This window comes from Balaenoptera physalus (genome assembly GCF_965194825.1).
Source record: "Balaenoptera physalus genome assembly, chromosome: 7".
NCBI classification, from domain to species: Eukaryota; Metazoa; Chordata; class Mammalia; order Artiodactyla; family Balaenopteridae; genus Balaenoptera; species Balaenoptera physalus.
In genome coordinates, this window is record NC_138886.1 from 32,010,995 (window position 1) to 32,031,085 (window position 20,091).

Here is a 20,091-nt window from a genome sequence, read left to right on the forward strand (position 1 = left end):
TTTTGTTTTTTTTACCACATTGTGGGAGGGCATGGTTTGGGAATGGAAAAAGTACATAGGCGGCAGTGGTCTTTATCCTGGAACCAGAACAGTAAGACCTTCCTGTTGAAATCATCTGCCTCTTTTACTATCTGACATGGATAATCATAGCAGGGAGGGACATAGCTGAGACAAGAGGAGAGGCATTTTCCCATTTGGAACCTTGCTGGGCATTAGGCAGGCAGGCTGGCAGGCAGAACCCATCAAGGCAAAGTAAGTGACCACTGAAGCAAAAGTATGTGCTAATTTTCCAGTCAGCGAGATGTTAACCTTCTTAAATTTATAATTCCTTTGACATCCATTTTAACATTTGATCCATCCAGTTAATAATAATAATAAAACCCTCCATTTATTATACCCCTTAAGTCATTCTTTGTTATACTGTCAAAATGTCACACTGTAATTATCTTAAAATCACTTTTGACCAAAGCTTGTAAAAAGTCACCTTTATGTCTGAGATTATTGATCAATGTAATTTTAAGGTTTTTTGCTTCTTTTTAAAATTTTTAGTTATTTTTGGCTGCGTTGGGTCTTCGTTGCTATGCGCAGGCTTTCTCTAGTTGCGGCGAGCTGGGGCTACTCTTTGTTGTGGCGCATGGGCTTCTCATTGCGGTGGCTTCTCTTGTTGCAGAGCATGGGCTCTAGGCGTGCGGGCTTCAGCAGTTGTGGCTCGCAGGCTCTAGAGCGCAGGCTCAGTAGTTGTGGCACATGGGCTCAGTTGCTCCACGGCTTGTGGGATCTTCCCGGACCAGGGCTCGAACCCGTGTCCCCTGCATTGGCAGGCAGACTCTTAACCAGTGTGCCACCTGGGAAGTCCCAGGTTTTTGCTTCTTAATAATTAAAAGCCACTTCATTATGCAGTATACTTGCTGTCATGATGTTGTTTGAGAATTAAGCAAGCAAGTATCTATTCCTCCAATAGTCTTTAAGTGTTAAGTCTTTTGCTATCCATTTTTTTTTTAACTTTTTTTTTTTTAAACTTTGGGTTTATTTATTTATTTATGGCTGTGTTGGGTCTTCGTTTCTGTGCGAGGGCTTTCTCTGGTTGCGGCAAGTGGGGGCCATTCTTCATCGCGGTGCGCGGGCCTCTCACTGTCGCGGCCTCTCTTGTTGCAGAGTACAGGCTCCAGACGCGCAGGCTCAGTAATTGTGGCTCACGGGCCTAGTTGCTCCACGGCATGTGGGATCCTCCCAGACCAGGGCTCGAACCCGTGTCCCCTGCATTGGCAGGCAGATTCTCAACCACTGCGCCACCAGGGAAGCCCCATAACTAGAATTTTAAGGCAACCTAAAGGTTGTACTTTTAAGTTGGTACACAGACTCTTATTTCTCCAGGACTATTATAGTGGCTTCCTTACTAGTCTCCCTGGTTCTCTACCACTGTTAGGTGAATATTTTTAAAGCCCAGCTTTGCTGCTCAGTGACTACTTATCACATGTAGGATAAAATTCAAATTCCATTAATTTAGCACTTAAGACTCTCTGGAGTCCATCTGTAGCCTTATTTATTTCACTTCTAGTTTATGCGTATTTGCTATTAGCACACTGTTTTCTGATTATGCCCACTAATTCACCAAGTTAAGGAAGTTGAAAGCATTATATTGTCTGTAGCAGTGCCTCTTGCTGTCCAATTTCATACTGATCCTTAGGCCACAAATAGAAAATGGATGTTTCATATTACACTAGTTCATTTCTTTCTGGGTCTATTGCATATTTTTTCTGCCAAATCCTTTGGGGATTAAATTCCTTGGCAAATCAGGCACCAGCTAATCTAGTTTAGCTTTTTTTCTTTTTTTTGGCTGCGTTGGGTCTTCGTTGCTGCGCGCAGGCTTTCTCTAGTTGCGGCAAGCAGGGGCTACTCTTTGTTGCTGTGCGCGGGCTTCTCATTGCGGTGGCTTCTCTTGTTCTGGAGCATGGGCTGTAGATGTGCACGCTTCAGTAGTTGCAGCATGCGGCCTCAGTAGTTGTGGCACACAGGCCCTAGAGTGCGCTGGCTTCAGTATTTGTGGCACGTGGGCTTCAGTAGTTGTGGTGCATGGGCTAAGTATTTGTGGCTCGCGGGCTCTAGAGTGCAGGCTCAGTAGTTGTGGTGCACGGGCTTAGTTGCTTCGCAGCATGTGGGATCTTCCCGGACCAGGGATGGAACCTGTGTCCCCTGCATTAGCAGGTGGATTCTTAACCACTGCGCCAACAGGGAAGTCCCTAGTTTAGCTTTATTAACATTGAATGTGCACCTAAATTGGACCTAGTAGGATATATTTTCCCTTCATAGGGCTTGATAATATTGATTTTAAAAATTCGTAAAAAGTTATTGTTATTTTGCTGATAGGATGGGCCAAATGTGTTCTCTGGTAGTTTTAATTTGTTACTTCTTAATTACAACTGAGCATGTTTTTACATGTTTATTGGCCATTTGTGTTTCTTTCATAAATTGACTGATAATCTTAGCCCATTTATCTTTTTGATGGTCCTTTTGTAACTGTTCTTTATATATTCTGAATATTAATAATTTGTCTCATATATGTCACCAATAACTTTCTTCCTGTTTGTCTTAAAAATTCATAGTGTTTTCAACATCTAGATGCTTCCTTGCCTAGGCAGCTTCAAAATCTGGCAAATGTCTTGGTTGTATGTTTGATGCTGATGCAGGCCTTTATACAATTAGTATCTCCTAAGCACTACAAGGTCATGGGAGATTTTACTCTGTCTTTTTAGCTCAGTCCCCAGCTTCCTATGCCACCCCTGTACTCAGTAAATATCCTCTGGGGAAAACTTCCTGTGTGTTTCAGGGTCCCTTTCAGTCCACCATTCCAGCCCAGGTACTATGAATAGCTTCACTGATTTCTCTTTCTGCCTATGCAGGTGTAATCCTTGGCCCTAAATCTGCACAAGTTGCAGATTTAATTTCTAAAAGGAATATTGCATAGGAAACCTAGAGGAAAAAAAAATGCCAGTGAGTGAGCTTCTGCTTACTTAGGAATGGTCCTTTCCTTTCTGGAATTTCAATTCATTTAGTCTTCATTGGTTTCATGGTCTCTGGTATCTTTAAAAATGTGATTTAAAAAAAAAGTCGGTTTTTTCCCCAGTCATCACAGTGGAAGCAGTAGATTTCTGCTACCTACTATATCCTGCTTGGAAGTGGAAATCCTTTTGTAGATTCTCTTTTGGGTTTTCTGTGAACTCAGTAAAATTGTCTGCAAATAATGACATTTTACTTCTTTACCAGTGTGTGTATGTGTATTTATTTCTTTTTCTTATCTTATTACACTAAGAACTCCAGTACAGTGTTATGTAGAAGTGATGGCAAGCATTTTTATTTCTTTCTTGATATCAGCAGGATAGCTTTTAGTGTTTTACTGTCAAGTTGTTTGGTATTTGTTTATTTAGATACCCTTTATTAAATTAAGGAAGTTCCCTTCTATTCCTTGTTTGAAAATTTTTAAGTGTGAGTAGATGTTGATTTTACCAAATGTTTTTCTGTTTCTTTTGAGAAGTAGTAGAACCTTTCTCTTTCATTCTGCTAATGTCATGAATTACACTGATTGATTTTCAAGCATTAAACTGAAGTGCTAGACTAAATCCAGCTTGTGATGTATTATCTTTTGTTCACAGTGCTAAATTCACTTTAATACTTTCTTTACAAGTTTTGCATCTTATGTTCTTGATTGAGACTAACATGTATTTTTCTTTTCTCATCATTTCCTTGTCAGATTTGGCAGAAAGATTATGTTGACCTCATATTTGGGAAATGTCCCCTCTTTTTGTTTTCTCTGGAATGGTTGTATAAATAGCATTATTGGCTCCTTAAATGTTTGGTAGAATTTGCTGGTAAAGTTTTCTAGGAATGGAGTTTTCTTTGTGAGAAGGCTTTGGATTATGGGTTCAGCTTCCTTAATAATTTTAGGACCAGTTATATTTTCTAGTGTTGGTTTGGTGAGTTGTGGTTTCGTGAGAATTTTTCCATTTTATCGAAATCTCCATACTTACTGTCATTAAGTTATTGATAATATTCTCTTATTATCTGAGTTGCAGACTCCCTCTATATTCCTGAAATTGTGTTTTTTCTCTTTTTTTTTTTCTGGGTTAGTCTCTCCAGGGCTTTATTGATTTTATTATATTAGCCTTTGCAAAGAACCCGATTTTGGCTTTTTTGGTTTTTTGTATTGTATATTTATTTTCCACTTCATTAATTTCTACTTTTATCTTTTTCATTCACTTCTTTCTTCTTTGTTTTTGTTGTTCTTTTATGATTTTTTTTAGATTAATACTTTTTTGTTTTTTCGCCTTTTCCCTCTAACATACACATTTTAATGTTATAAATTTCATTCTAAGTATTGCTTTGGCTGCATGCTTCAAGTTCTGATATGTATTTTTCATTATCATTCAGTTCAAAATATTTTCCGGTTTCCCTTTGTAATTTCATCTTTGATCCATGGCATGTAGAAGTTACTTTCTCATTATGAGTTGAATCGTTTGAAAGTTGTTGAGACTTTTTTTGTGATACATCATATGTTTGTTTTTTATATGATATATATATACCTGCAAAAAATGTGTATGTTACCGCTTTGGGCTAGTGAATAATATATCTATCAAATAATTCTGGTTTCTTAGTTGTGTTGTTCAAATTCTCTATATTTTATTGATTTTATTTGTTATATCAGTTGCTATAAGAGGTGTGATAATAATCTCCCACCATCATTATAGATTTTCCTTGTAGTTCTGTCATTTTTTACTTTATGTATTTTTAGGTTTTTATTTGACACATAGAAATTCAGAATTGTTACATCTGCCTGGGGAATTCAACTTTTTATTAGTATGAAGGGACCTTCTTGATCTGTAGTAATGCTTTTTGCCTTAATGTGTACATATTTACTATTAATGTAGCTATATGAGATTTTGTTTGATTAGTTTTATATAGAATATTTTTTCCCATCCTTTTAATTTTGAAGTGTTTGCATCCTTATGTTTAGATGTATATTTTATAAGTAGTATATAGTTAGATTTTACTTTTGCACCTTTGTCAAAAATCACTTCTACGTGTATATGTGGGTCTGTTTCTGGACTCTCTTTCATTGATCTGTTTGTCTATCATCTGTCTTTATGCAAGGATCACACTGTCTAGATTCCTGTAGGTTTACAGTAAGTGTTGAAGTCCACTAGTGTAAGCAAGGATCACACTGTCTAGATTCCTGTAGGTTTACAGTAAGTGTTGAAGTCCACTAGTGTAAGTCCTCTAATTTTGTTTATTGGGTATATTGGTCTGTAATTTTTTTATAATGTCTTTGTCTGGTTTTGGTATAAGGGTAATGCTGGCCTCACAGAATGAGTTGGGAAGTAATCCCTTCTCTTCAATTTTCAAGAAAAGTTTGTGTGGAAATGGAATTATTTCTTCCTTAAATATTTGGTAGAATTAGCCAATGAAGCTCTCAGTGGAAAGAGCTTAGAAATATGTATTTTTGAAAGAGAAAAACACATCATGAATTTTTGCTAGTAGTTTCAATTCAAACTAAATATTACAGGGTTTTTACTTAATTCCCTCAATTTTATATTTGTATCTTTTTTCCTTATGCTGAAAATCTTGATTCTTAATAGCATTAGCGTGATTACTCGTGTGCTTTATTTATAATTTGTGCGTGTTTAGTTCAAAATAACAATTACAGTATTAAAATTTTTTAATCTAATTTTGTTTTACTATTAAACGTTTCCTTGGTCCCAAGTCAAAACTGTAAAACCAAGGTATAGTCAGGGAGATATGAATTCCATTCCTGACTTCTCCTTGCATTTTCTTCCATTGATGTTGTTTTTTGGAGGAGGTAGTGTCGCAAAGAGATATATATATATGTATATATACATATATACATATATACATATATATATATATATACACACACACATACACGTATATATACATATATGTATATTCCTACTTATCTTCCAAGTTTCTTCTCCATATTTCTTTCACCTTCTCTGCACCTGGCTTTTTTCACTTAACATAGTGTATCTTGGAGATTGCTCCTTAGCAGCACAAAGAGATCTTTTTCATTCCGTTATATAACAGCCTAGTACTTCATTGTATGAGTGTACCATACTCCATTTAACCAGTCTCCTACTGATGGATATTTGGGGGAAATAGGAACTTTTAAAAAGACATTTTCCACATTCCAGACCACAGCATTGTAGCATTGGCTAGTATTATAGAACTATTTAACCTAATTTTAACAGCATTTTTATTAAAAACTTTTTCATTTATATATCACTGCAAAAATTCATTTTACAGTATGCTAGGTTTCAGTGTGTAGTGTTCTGGGGACTGAATGAATTTTTTAGTTAGGAAGGTAAAGTTCCATACTTTTTATTATTTCTTTGGGCTGATTTTCTACTAAGTAGTTTAAGCCTAAGCCTTTGTGGCCTTTGCCTTATAACAGGTGCCTCTGTTTATCTTAAAAGACTTCTACTTGCTTATAGAACCACTCTTACCCCTGAATTTGTAGTACCAGTTTAATCTAATTAATTCCTTGATCAGGTAATAGAACCACCATTTTTACAACACCTCAAAGACACGTTTTCTCATTAATTTATCAGGTTGAAAAAGGGCTTATGGCTGATATATCCACTAGTGTTCTGCTTCAAAAAGTATTAACTCCTAAACCAAACAGATTAATGTCTATTTAAATACTTGTATATTAAGGTATCTTAATATTATTTCAGATTTCTGTGATTTGGTGAATAAAATATTCTCCTCGATCTCATGTATGACCAGTGGTTCTGTCTGTTTGCTCATATCTGTCTTCTGTTTAAAGAATTTTAATAGTCAAGTATATTTCCCCTTTATAAATCCTCCATGGAGTTTAACAAAGTGTTATGTGATCTTAATTACATAGTCTTTTCTCCAAACCCCCTTCTGAGAACACATATTCCATCCTTAACTTCTAATACACCATTTTAGTATTCTTTGATTTCTTATCTTAGGAAAAAATGCAACCTTAACTTATCGAAATAGTATAAGAACTTTTACCTCTTCCTAGGCAGTGTAAAGACCTTAGAATACTTAGAATCATTAACCTTCTGCTTACATCCCCTCCCCCAGTTTATATGTTGTTGTTGTTATTATGTATTTTAATTTGTGTCAAACTCCATAAGGCATAATTATTGTTGTTGTTTTGTATAGTCAGTATTCATTTAGATTTTTAAAAATCTTTTTTGAGGTATAGCTAACCTAGAATTAACTGTAAAATGTACAAATTAAGTTCGACCTATGTATACACCTGTGAAACTGTCAGCACACATATACGTATGTACCCTCTGGTACAGTTGTTTCTACCATCTAATCTCCTAGAAAATTAAGATGGTTAACAGAGTTTATTGCAGTTCTGTTTGTTTTGTTTTTGTTTTGTAACTACTAGGAATGGAGGTGGGGCTAGAGAATTTTCATGTGTTTTTTTTTTTTGCCACCATTTTAGAATTCTGCCCTCATTTTAAAACTCAGTTAAAAAAATTCTTCTTTTCATCTGTTTTAAGCTACTTGTGCTCTCTCAGGTCCCCTTCACTCTTAAAAAAGTAGTGTATCTTTTATCATTCTCATACATGTAACTAGCATGACATTTGAGCTTTACCAATGTCTAGAAACCATTGATTTCTCCTATTTGCTACCTCTTGGAAATAACAGCAGAAAAATTTAAAGGCTTTTCCATTCTGATTGAGTCAGTATGTTAGTAATTGTGATTCCTAAAAGTGAGATCAGCATATATTTTTACCTAGTTTCTTATTTTGAGGCTATAAATCCTAATTTTAATGATTTGTGTGAGAGTATACCCATAGGTCATAATAAAGGGATTTTTTTTTTTTTTTAGTGTATACTGCTGAGTTTTGCTCTTAATTGTATTAGCTTACACAAAATTTGCATCTGTGGGATTATAAATTCTTCTACTAGCAAAGAATCTAATATTAGTTTTTAGCCTTTAAGAGTGATTTTAATTTACATTTAATTCCCTTTTATTAAATACTGTAAGAGATCCTCACAATATAAAGTGACTTGAATGACTGTTTTCAAAATTGGAATTTTGTACATTCCAATTTTTTTCTAGACTGTATCTATAATAATACTTACTGACATTTATTTAGAGTTTACTGTGTCATGCATTTGTATTGTCTCATTTAGTCCTTAAAACAACTTTATGTAGTAGAAATTATTATCCCTACAGATGAGAAACTAAGGCATGGAGAGTTGATGCACCTTACAAGTTCACACATACAGTAAATAGCTTTGGGATTTAAACCAGGTAATATATGTCTGGAGCCTGGCCTCTTAATCAGTATAAACTCTTTTTTTCTCTAATACTGGAAAAGAATTATATGAACCAAAATGTTCTCCCTAAATAATTGTAAGGTTTTTGACTGTTGGGCTAATGGGCCCACTCAGACTAAGTTTGAGGGTGACATTAATTTTTTTTTTCATTCTTTTAGCTGATATAGCCCAGAGATATAGGATAAGCAAATACCCAACCCTCAAATTGTTTCGTAATGGGATGATGATGAAGAGAGAATACAGGGGTCAGCGATCAGTGAAAGCACTTGCAGATTACATCAGGCAACAAAAAAGTGATCCCATTCAGGAACTTCATGACTTAGCAGAAATCACCACTCTTGATGTAAGTCATTAACTTTTGCTGGATCAAATGAAGCCTGCCTGATTAATGTAAACAAATTCTTATGCAATCAAAGAATCTGGCATTTTCTTATAGTTCATTGCAGTGGATTTTATATATATATATATATATATATATATATACTTAACAAGTTGAAGTTTTCTTGAATTAATTCTCAAGGGAAATGCTAATATTTTACTGAACCTTTGGATAAAATGTATATAGCAATACAATAAAGTTGCACTAATTTGAATTAATTGAGGGCAAAGGGTAGCCTGAATTATGAAGAAATAGAAGTTAATGTCAGGCATACACAACCAAAGTTTCCGTAGTTTGCTTACTGGAGACCCTTATGTAGAAGTGTGAGAGACCCACCGTGGAGTCTCTACCAACAGTCACACATTACGAATTGATGTATTATTTTAACACATCTTAGAATTAGTCATCTTGTTTAGGAAGGACTGTCACTGATTAAACAGTTATGTATTTCTTGAAATTTTAAAATGCTGGAAGGAAATTATTATATTAGTTGATAGTTAAGACTGTTTTCAACCTAATGTAATCTTTAATAGTTTTGGACTAGGTGTTAAAAGCCAATTATGCATTTATAGTCGTACTTCATTTGGAGATAATTGAACAGCAGCTGGGTAAATGAAATAACATTATTCTTAAAGAACTATGTATGTTTATAAAGTAATTACATACTTTATTTTACAGCGCAGCAAAAGAAATATCATTGGATATTTTGAGCAGAAGGATTCAGAAAACTATAGAGTTTTTGAAAGAGTAGCAAATATTTTGCATGATGATTGTGCCTTTCTAGCTGCATTTGGGTAAGTAGCCTAACAGAGTGTGTTAGTGGGTCAGGTCAGCTCAGCTGTCGTGTTAAAATTCTTGTTGTATGTGGTCGTTTTCTGAAGATGACCTCTCCAAAGATTATCTCAGTCCTCTTAAAGTCACCAACAAATTTTTACACCTATCTCTGACCTCTTTCTAAGAGTTTAAGTCTGTTAATTATTCTTTCTATACTATATTCTATTTCAAAATGTGGGTAAGAGGAAAAGGTTGGACAAGTTAACTCTCATACTTTTGTTCAGCTCATTTACTAACACTATCCTGTGTCACAAAAAATGCTTATTAACCTGTGGGGTTTCCAAACTGAAACAACACAGTGTTTCTCGTTAATGACCATGAACTTCATCATCTTTACTCATCTCTGGCTCTCCACCACCTTTTCTTCTCCCTTCCCTGTCTCAGAGGAACAATGTTCCTTTCCACGGCTAACCTCTTTACTTGTTTCCTTGTAATTGTCGCTTCAAAATCCTCTGGGGCTTTGATCCATCAGTTGTCCTTGCTTTCTCATGTTTTCAACCTGACCCTTTTCATGAACTCCTTTCCTTTTCCAAAAACATGATTCTCTTTCCTGATCTGTCCCTTCTATCTCTTGAGCTATAATCTCATCTCTTTCTTTTCATTCTCAATTTTTTTTCGGAGATTAGTTTTGCTTGGCTACCTTGAATTTCTCATACTTTAACCAGTTAAAATACCTTAAACTTCTGGAAGCTAACTTTCACCTCCATTACCCTAAAGAAACTTCTCTCTACACAGTCATGAAGTGACTTCTTAATTAACAAATCCAGTGGCCTTTTTTCAATCTTAATCCTCTTCAATTTCTCTGAAGGATGTGACCCTCAACTACCCTGTCCTTTTTCTGCTGTGTCTACACTTTATGTTGAACTCCCTGGTTTGATCCTTACCTTTCTGACTTCTCTGGCTTTATCTTGTTTTTTTTTCTTTCTCTTTCAAAATGGAATCATTCTTATGGTTCTGTCTTTGACTCTTTCTTCTCATTGGAGGTTATCTTCCCCCATCCTTTGACGTTATACAATATTATTTTTCTCTTTTCTTTGGTCTATAACTGGTAGACTCTATTGTGGTACCTATCTTGAGTAGAGCCCAGATTTCTGGCATACTATGTCCTCTTCATTTTGTGACCTTTTTCCTTGTTTTAAATGCTTCTATAGGCTTTTTATGTGTGTTTTATTGTAAACATTATCAGTGTTTTTTGAAGATTGTTGTACAGAGTAAATAACGAAAGAACTTCTCCCCCATGCTTTTTGTAATACTGTTTCCAGCCATGCAGGCCCCTTGCTATTCCTCAAACACTGCAAGCACACTTCTGCAGCAGAGCCTTTGCCCTTACTGTCTCTATCCAAAGTGCTTTGTCCAGATATCATCTCATCAGAAAGATCTTTCCTGATAGCTGTATATAAAATAGCACTACCATCATCCAACTTGTCATTCTTTATCCACTTATTTTTCTTCATAGCACCTTTTTTTGGTTTGTTTTTAACCACCCAAGATAAAAATATCTAGTTGTTTGTCTTTCCCCACAAAAATGGAAGCTCCATGAGAGCATGTTGTCAGTTTTGTTCACTGCTGTGTACCAAGTGCCAAGAACATAGCTGGTACAAAGGAAGCACATAGTAAATAGTGAATGAATGAATGGAGCATGTTCTTCCTTTCTGTTCCAGTGTCATCAATCTAGCTTAGCACTGCTTGCCCCTATCTCCTAACTACTGTAGTCAGAACCTGGAGATAAATCAGGGTTCATTTAATCCAAATATAATTTAGAGAGAGAAAAAGTTACCCATTTTGACTTAGAATTTGTTGTAGAATTCACTCACCAAATATTTATTCACCTATTACGTGCCTGTACCAGGCATGGGAAATAGTAAACAAATAAACAAAAAATTAGTTATTTATGGAACTATATTCTAATGATGTGTAGGTTATTTCATCTCTTTTTTTATTTTAGAAGTTTTGGTTTTAAAAATAAAAAAGAATTCATGGTTGAGTCTGACTTAATAAGCAGATAATATGTTTGTGTGACTGGTTTATGTGACTACATCAATGACCTTGATCCTCAGTTACTAGAAACAATCTGGGGTCAAAAACAGCTATTTAGTGCCCAAACTGCCAATCCACAGATAAAATACTGAGTCACAAAAACAGCTAACTAAAATTTCCCTTTAAAAAAATCTGCCTCGTATTAAATTTTTCCTTTAAATGTATGCTTTTGTTTTCCTTTAAATGTATCCTTTAAATGTATGCTTTCTTATTTATTTATTTATTTATTTATTTATTTATTTATTTATTTATTTATTTATGGCTGTGTTGGGTCTTTGTTGCAGCACGTGGGCTTTCTCTAGTTGCGGTGAGCGGGGGCTACTCTTCGTTGTGGTGCACGGGCTTCTCATTGTGGTGGCTTCTCTTGCTGTGGAGCACAGGCTCTAGGCGTGCAGGCTTCAGTAGTTGCAGCACGTGGGCTCAGTAGTTGTGGCTCGCGGGCTCTAGAGCGCAGGCTCAGTAGTTGTGGCGCACAGGCTTAGTTGCTCTGCGGCATGTGGGATCTTCCTGGACCAGGGCTCTGATCCGTGTCTCCTGCATTGGCCAGTGGATTCTTAACCATTGTGCCACCAAGGAAGCCCGGTATTGCATAATCTTATAAGTAGAAAAGAAGATGGACAAGTATATATTTCAAGTTGTTATAGTTCATATGTTGCAAAACAGCTAGGGAATTCTGCTTCATTCAGGTATATTGCTGCCATTAGTTTTCTTAAAAAATATTATTACTGCTTCTCTCTTTCCATTAGAGCTGTTTCAAAACCAGAAAGATACAGTGGAGACAACATAATCTACAAACCACCAGGGGTAAGTTGCTATTTCTTAGTGTATAATTTTTAATATAATTTAAGTACATATATAGTATTATCTGTAGTTTTGTACATGTTAATGTTCACAGAATCATAAAGTTTTAATATAGGAAGGAACCTTAAGGCATCATTTTGTGCTAATCCAAACCTTTCAAAGTAAAGATGAGGACACAAGCCTAAAGTCACACAGGCATCTAGTGGCAGAGCTGGGACTAGAGATCCCTTGATCCCCAGGCCTTTTTCACCTCTCTGTTTTGCCTTTGGCCTGGGACTCAAATTTAAAAAAAGGCTTCAGTGGTCTGTGATCATCACTCCAACTTGAGTGAGACTAGCCAAGCTCCCAAATCTCCTGGGGTATAAGTTCACCTGGTACTTGCCAGACACTAAGGAGTGCTAGGTTGTTTTTAACCCTTGGCTAAGAAGTTAGGTGTATCTAAACTTAGAAGTAGCTGTTTAGGCCCAGGTGATGGTAGCCACAAAAAAGAGAGACAGAAATCACAGTATTGTCACCCCAAATTGACCTAACGTTCTGTCATTGCAATTTTCACACACACACAAATAGAAATCTATGGATTTTTTTTTTAATTTGTAGTTTTCATTTTAATGTGTTTTTTTTGTGGCATTTTGACACTGAAGTTTTCAACTTCTCTGTAGTCATATGAATGAATTTTTTGCTTAGAAAGCTCATTTCCTATTTTGAATTCATATAGGTATTTGCCTGTATTCTCTGCAATTGTATTTCTTTAATAATAGCTTACATAGTGTGACCATCTCTGGATTATCAGAATCTATGTGTCTCTCAGTGTAGTTTTCTTGTTAAGAGCACAGGCTCTGGAATGAGACTGTTTTAATGTCAAACCTGCCACCTTCCTTACCACCTCACACCAGTCAGAATGGCCATCATTAAAAAGTCTACAAGTAACAAATGCTGGAGAGGGTGTGGAGAAAAGAGAACCCTCCTACACTGTTGGTGGGAATGTAAATTGGTGCAGCCACTATGGAAAACAATATGGAGGTTCCTTAAAAAACAAAAAATAGAGTTGCCATATGATCCAGCACTCCCACTCCTGGCCATATACCCAGACAAAACCATAATTTAAAAAAGACACGAACCCCTATGTTCATACCAGCACTATTTACAATAGCCAAGATATGGAAACAACCTAAATATCCATCGACAGATGAATGGATAAAGATGTGGTACATATATACAATGGAATATTACTCAGCCATAAAAAAGAATAAAATAATGGCATTTGTAGCAACATGGATGGACCTAGAGATTATCATACTAAGGGAAGTTAAGTCAGAAAGAGAAAGACAAATACCATATCACTTATATGTGGAATCTAAAATACAGTACAAATCAACATATCTACGAACAGACTCACAGACATAGAGAACAGACTTGTGGTTGCCAACGGGGAGAGTAGGTAGGGGAGGGAAGGAATGGGAGTTTTGGATTAGCAGAGGCAAACTATTACTGTATATAGGGTGGATAACCAAGGTCCTACTGTATAGCACAGGGAACTATATTCAATATCCATAATGGAAAAGAATATGAAAAAGAATATATATATATTCTTATACATATATATGTATAACTGAGTCACTTTGCTCTATAGAAAAAATGAACACAACATTGTAAATCAATTATACTTCAATAAAATAAAAAAAAGAATCTGCTACCTTCCTAGGTGTATAACTCTGGGAAAGTTTATTAGCTTCTCTGTGCTTTAGTTTGTTCATTAGTAAAAACAGCCATGATAATACTGGTACCTGCTTTATGGGGATGTTTCGAGGATTAATTGAGTCAACACATACAAGGTGTTTACAGTGGTAAAACAGTGCTTGGTCACAGTAAGTTGGCTTAGGTAATGTTAGCTATTTACCATCATTTTAGGCACTTCATAGATACGATTTTGAGTGAATGTGGAAACAGATACTGCAGTTAATTAATTTTAGAGATAGCCATACCTTAGATTTATATAGTATCATGTATTTTTCAAGGCTTTTTCACTGGAAGTCTCCAAATTTTCTTCTAACATTTTTGAAGGGAGAGATAGCTAAATTAAATCATTAGGATAATTCTTCTTTTCACAATGTCTGCCTGCTATTGATGAAGATACTGGTAAACATTTAATTGACGCAAATCCAAGGGAAAGCAGAAGGCTTACACATCACAGGTTGGATAATCAGGTCCCCGATAATCACAGAGTTATCAGCTTATTACCATCTATAGCCCTCTTTCTCAGGAGTTCCATGTTTTTTGTTTCTTTTGTATCCTGTGTAGATTTTCTGGGCTCATAGATGGCTTTAAGAATGCATTTTTGCTAGCACAGGTTAGATTTGTTTAATTTTTTTTCTGTTTTTATAACAGCATTCTGCTCCAGATATGGTGTACTTGGGATCTATGACAAATTTTGATGGGACTTACAATTGGATTCAAGATAAATGTGTTCCTCTTGTCCGAGAAATAACATTTGAAAATGGAGAGGTACGGACCTTCTAATGTGTGTTGTTATTTTTAATTAAGATTTCCAAAAGAGCAAGCTTCCTCCACCCATCTTACTATTTTACCACAGAACTTATCAGTTATAAAAATCATACAGTGAACATAAGTACATATAGCTATTTCCGTAATACAGGCCAATGGTTCTCCACCTCTGCTATCCCAGAACCCCACTGTTGTATTTCCTGCAATAGCAGTGGTTCATGACAGCCTTGAAAATGAGTTTGGAAGTGCCTCTCAGGGGATTCTGATCACACCCTTGGTTGGAGATCCTTGTTTAAGGGGACTGCTTTAGAAGCAGTGCTCTGCAGATTTTAGTTACAATTAATTACATACAGTGAATAATCCTTTGGTATAAAAAGGTTTTTCTGATTCCTGTCTATCCTAAAAGAATGAAACTGTGTTCTCTTTCCATCGTAAATAATGAAAGCAATTATCAGTTATTATGTAACTGTCCTCAGTGATCCCATGCGCCTGAAATAAAGCCCATCCCAAACTCTGAACAACTCCCACAAAAACAAAACACAAAAACCTAAGAGGTTGGAGGAGCAAGTACAAAGAGCTGTGTCTGTGAGGTGCATCTCTCTGTTCTTTACTGTATTCGAAACATATCTTTCATTTCATTTTACTCCTTCATTTTCAAAACCCTCAGTCTAAGAATGTAATTTTAAAAAAACATTAAAAAAAGTTAAAAAAAACCTTTCTATATGCATACTTACTTCAAAGAATTATAAGTGCATAGCTCAGGTATTGAATACACAACTGAAGAAATTATCACAGAGTAAACACACCCATATAATCCCCACCAAGTCAGAGGTTGGCAATTCTGTAAAAAGTCAGATAGTAAATATTTTAGGCTTTGCAGTTCATATAGTCTCTGTTGCAACTACTCAACTTGGCAGTTGTGGCACAAAAGCAGCCCTTGATAGTACATAAATAAGTATGGTTGTGTTCCAGTAAAGCTTGCTTGCTTGCTTATTGTCTTAGTTTTTATCAAATGAACATCCCTTCTACTTTCTCAGTTCTCAGGGCTTCAGGTATGTTTAGCTGAATTAACTTACATTTTTATTGTATCATTTAGTCCTTAGAGGCTCAGAAAGATCTAGTAACCTGTCACGATTATTCACCTGCTTTGACAGTTCTTACAGGGATACTTTCAAAACAGAATTTAAAGTTATGGAGCTGGAAAATCTTAATTAAACAGGGGTCTGTCCGTCCTCCCCCAGCCCTGCCTCCCGCCCTACAGTAGTTGGCACGTTTAATAATTCTTTAGATTTATTACATGTTGTAACCAACTACCCATAAATCCTTTAAACTATGGGGAAAGATTTGTTAACCTCTGAACCTGGTTGTCTTGCTACCCCTCTCCTGAATCCTTTAATACCTGCTGGGTAAAGAATATGTTGGTATGGATGTGGACATGGGTACACCTGGAAGCTCTAGCAGCATAAACTACCAGCTACTATGTTAATGTATGTACTGATAAATTAGTTTAGCAAACTAATTCACATAGTTTCGAACTATTAATCTGTTTATTACTTGTCTCTTTACAGCTGTTATTTCATCCATATTTGTGTTTTTTTGTTTAAACAATTTTTTGTTTACTTACAAGATTAGTAATTTTGTTTATTACTAATAAAGTAATATATTTGTTTCTACTTTTAACTTCTTAGCTCTCAAATTTTCCAAAAGGTAACTGCTGAGTCTTCTTTCCCAATTAGTATTTATTCAGCAACATTTGTGTCTTCATTTATTCAGTCATAGGTTGATTACACATTGTGTACAAAAATCTGTGAGCAAAGGAGAAGTGAAATAAGATTCTCTGTCTTTAAGGGGTTTTCAATCCAGTAGTTCACATGTACAGACAATATAAAGACATGCCCCATGCCACATGAGGGGCACTGAGAATATGTTCTGAGAGTTCAGAGGAGAGAACTCAGTTCTACCTTTGGCAGAAATGGGATAGAATCAGGAATGGCTTTCTAAAAGAGGCATTTCAGTCCTGAAACAAAAGGGATAAACGAGAAAGAGAAGTACTAATGGAAACAGGGAATTAAGAGGAGGGGACAGTGCATTTTATGTTGAGCATTGAAGGTACTGGAACTGGACTTGGAGATATAAATAAGGGACCAATTTGAGGTGGTGACTGAGATTGTTGACCTAGTTGAAGTTGCCAGGCTAGAGCAGAGAAGTCCAAAGACAGAACCATGGAGGAGTAGTGGCAATTAATGTGTTGGGAAAGAAAAAATGTGAGCACAAGAGATAAAAAGTGAGGAAGAAGAAATTCTAAATCAGTTTGCTAAAACATCATTGTAATGCCAGGAGCTGGGGGTAAGAGAGATGGGAAGTGACTGCTAATGACTATGGATTTCTTTTAGGAGTGATGAAATGTTCTGGAATTAGATAGTGTTGATGCTTGCAATCTTGTGAATATAATAAAACCCACCAAATTGTACACTTTAAAATGCTGCATTTTATGGTATTTGAATTACAGTCATCTCTTGCTTTCTGCCGGGAATTGATTCCCAGACCCCCACGGATATCAAAATCCTCGGATGCTCAAGTCCCTTACAGTTGGCCCTCCAGTATTTGTGGGTTCCACATCTATGGATTCAACCAGTCGTGGATCCTGTGGATATGGAAGGCCAACTATATATCTCAATTAACAAAAAAAGGTGAACTTGATGAAAAGCTTAATCATTTATCCTGTGTATGAGTGGAACAGGCTTAAACATAGAGACAGGAACCAGAAGAAAACTCTTATCCTATAAATTAGGTTCCAGTTTCAGTTTTTTTAGGGTAAGGACATGTGTGCTTTCTGCTGAGGCAGTTCCTAAATTACAGAGAGATAGGCAAAAGAATTGTTAATGGAAATGATTTTATTATGAGGCCCTTTCTGGACTTTTTTTGAGTCAGAACTTAGCGTTTGTCAGAGAGAATAAATGATCAAAATATGCTGTCTACTTATCACATTTCTCTTGTATTCTCCAATAACAATAATAAAATTTTTTTAAGTAACAAAAATTTCAAGGTATTTTTGTGTATGTATACATACAAGGTATATAAACATACACATATATAGTGGCAAGTATTTGTTAATAATGTTGATAAATTGTGTATTGGTTGAAAACTGGCTATGTTATAGGGTTTTTGTCTTTTGCTCTGAATCACACTTTTCAGCTTTTGGTAGGTCTCATGTAAGTGGAGTGGTTTTTGCAATAAACCTTAGAATAAGCATAAGTTTGCAAATCAGTTAGATTTATTTATTGCTGGTACACTCAGTTTTTCAGTGTTATCCGTGAAGACTGTTTATCCCCTCGTAAAATTAACATCTTGAAAAAGAATCAGCATAGTTCCTCCTTTGGTCAGCTCACGTTTTAAATGTCATGGCTTCATCCAATACTAGCTAACAGGTCAGCCCAGTGATTACTTTAAGGCAGGTCAGCATCTACAGTACAGCAGGACATGTGAGTCCTCTGAGTGCTTCGATACTTCAGGTGGAGGGCATGCGTTCCTTCTTCCATTAAGGCATTTATTTACACCATTGGATCTCTTTCCTGGGATGTTGCAGCTGTTGCATGTTATGTGGGCTGGGTTTAAAGTTGTTCCTACCTAGAAAATAGCTAGAGCTGAATGGAGAGGCCTGATAATTCTCACTGAATACTTCTCTATACAGGAATTGACAGAAGAAGGACTGCCTTTTCTCATACTCTTCCACATGAAAGAAGATACAGAGAGTTTAGAAATATTCCAGAATGAAGTAGCCCGACAATTAATAAGTGAAAAAGGTAGACAGATTAAGGTGTTTGTTTATATCCTTCCTTTCTCTATTTTTTTACCTTCTCCCTTTTCCATTACATTAATACTCACATAAACATTTTTGGGTTAAAAACTTAACAAATTATTTTAACTCTACTCAACTCCTGAATTTACATGAAAACATGGGGATGGGAGGCGTTAGTAGAGATAATATGAAGCAATAGCTTTAAAAACAAAAAAACAAAAAACCCTGACTCTTTTAGCTCTCTAAAATCAAACAGCATGAAAAGTGGGGTCATGGGTGGACAGTGTTAGTTTGAGGCACTTTCTTCCAGCACCTTGATACTTGTCTGGTCCTTTTCTAATAGTCCCAGAAATATTGCTGAGAGAACTTACACAGTCAGATTAACATTTACTATATTTCCAAATGGAAGAAAGTTGAGTAGTTCTCTGCAGACTTCTCCAAAGCATCAAAAAGGAATTTGAGGTATCACCAGCTTTCCCTCTGTAGTTAGAGAAGAAAGTCAAACAAAATAAACTGAAGGCTTTGTATAGAGCCATGCCCATATTAGTCACTGTAAATATTTTTGGGGTTGAATTGGATTAAAAATCAACCAATAGCGACTGGAAGGGCATCCTTCATCCTTGATGAAATGAAGATGCTCCCATTTTTACCCATTTAAAGAAAATTTAAAAATTCACTATAGCATTTGAATTTGGGTTGAGTTCCTATAATTTCTAAGGAAATTATACTCTCTGCCCTAAGAATTAAGATCCTACCTTTTTAAAGTGTTGTAATATTTAGGTTTTAGTTTTTGTGGTCTATATTACTCTAAAGCATGTTGGGTTTTTTTAGTATGTCACTTTTTATGAACTTGCAAACTTATGAGAATACACTGTGTGAGCGTTGACTATTGTGCTAGACAGAAATGTCTTAGCTGATTGCATGTCCTCTTCCTCTTTTGACCCTCAAAAGAATATTCTAATCTACCTCTCCAAATTCTATTTCTTTTAAAGGTACAATAAACTTTTTACATGCTGACTGTGACAAATTTAGACATCCTCTTCTGCATATACAGAAAACTCCAGCAGATTGCCCTGTAATAGCTATTGACAGCTTTAGGCATATGTATGTCTTTGGAGACTTCAGGGATGTATTGTAAGTATTCATTTTGGTTTTTTTAAATTACTGATATATGTCTCAAAAATGAACTTAAAATAATTGTTTGAATATTTTAAATAACGCTATGTTGAAATACTTTGTTATTCGGAGGGAAGAGTTTTTTTTTTTTTCACTCCCGAGTATAGTGTAATTGACTGTGGGGAATTCCCTGATGGTCCAACAGTTAGGACTTGGCGCTTTTACTGGTCAGGGAACTAAGATCCCTCAAGCTGAGCAGTGTGGAAAAAAAAAGAAAAGA

At 35.7% G+C, this 20,091-nt stretch overlaps 1 protein-coding gene across 6 annotated transcripts in view; it reads left to right on the forward strand.

The window, feature by feature from the left end:
* The window catches only part of ERP44 (endoplasmic reticulum protein 44), an 86,296-nt gene that overhangs the window by 49,839 nt on the left and 16,366 nt on the right, over positions 1–20,091 (forward strand). For all 6 annotated transcript variants that reach the window (XM_082468718.1, XM_082468717.1, XM_082468720.1 and 3 more), the window contains 6 exons: positions 8,502–8,686; positions 9,401–9,516; positions 12,340–12,397; positions 14,780–14,896; positions 18,588–18,699; positions 19,688–19,829. In XM_082468718.1, the coding sequence (XP_082324844.1) occupies positions 8,502–8,686; positions 9,401–9,516; positions 12,340–12,397; positions 14,780–14,896; positions 18,588–18,699; positions 19,688–19,829 (730 nt within the window). The remainder of the gene's footprint in view (positions 1–8,501; positions 8,687–9,400; positions 9,517–12,339; positions 12,398–14,779; positions 14,897–18,587; positions 18,700–19,687; positions 19,830–20,091) is intronic.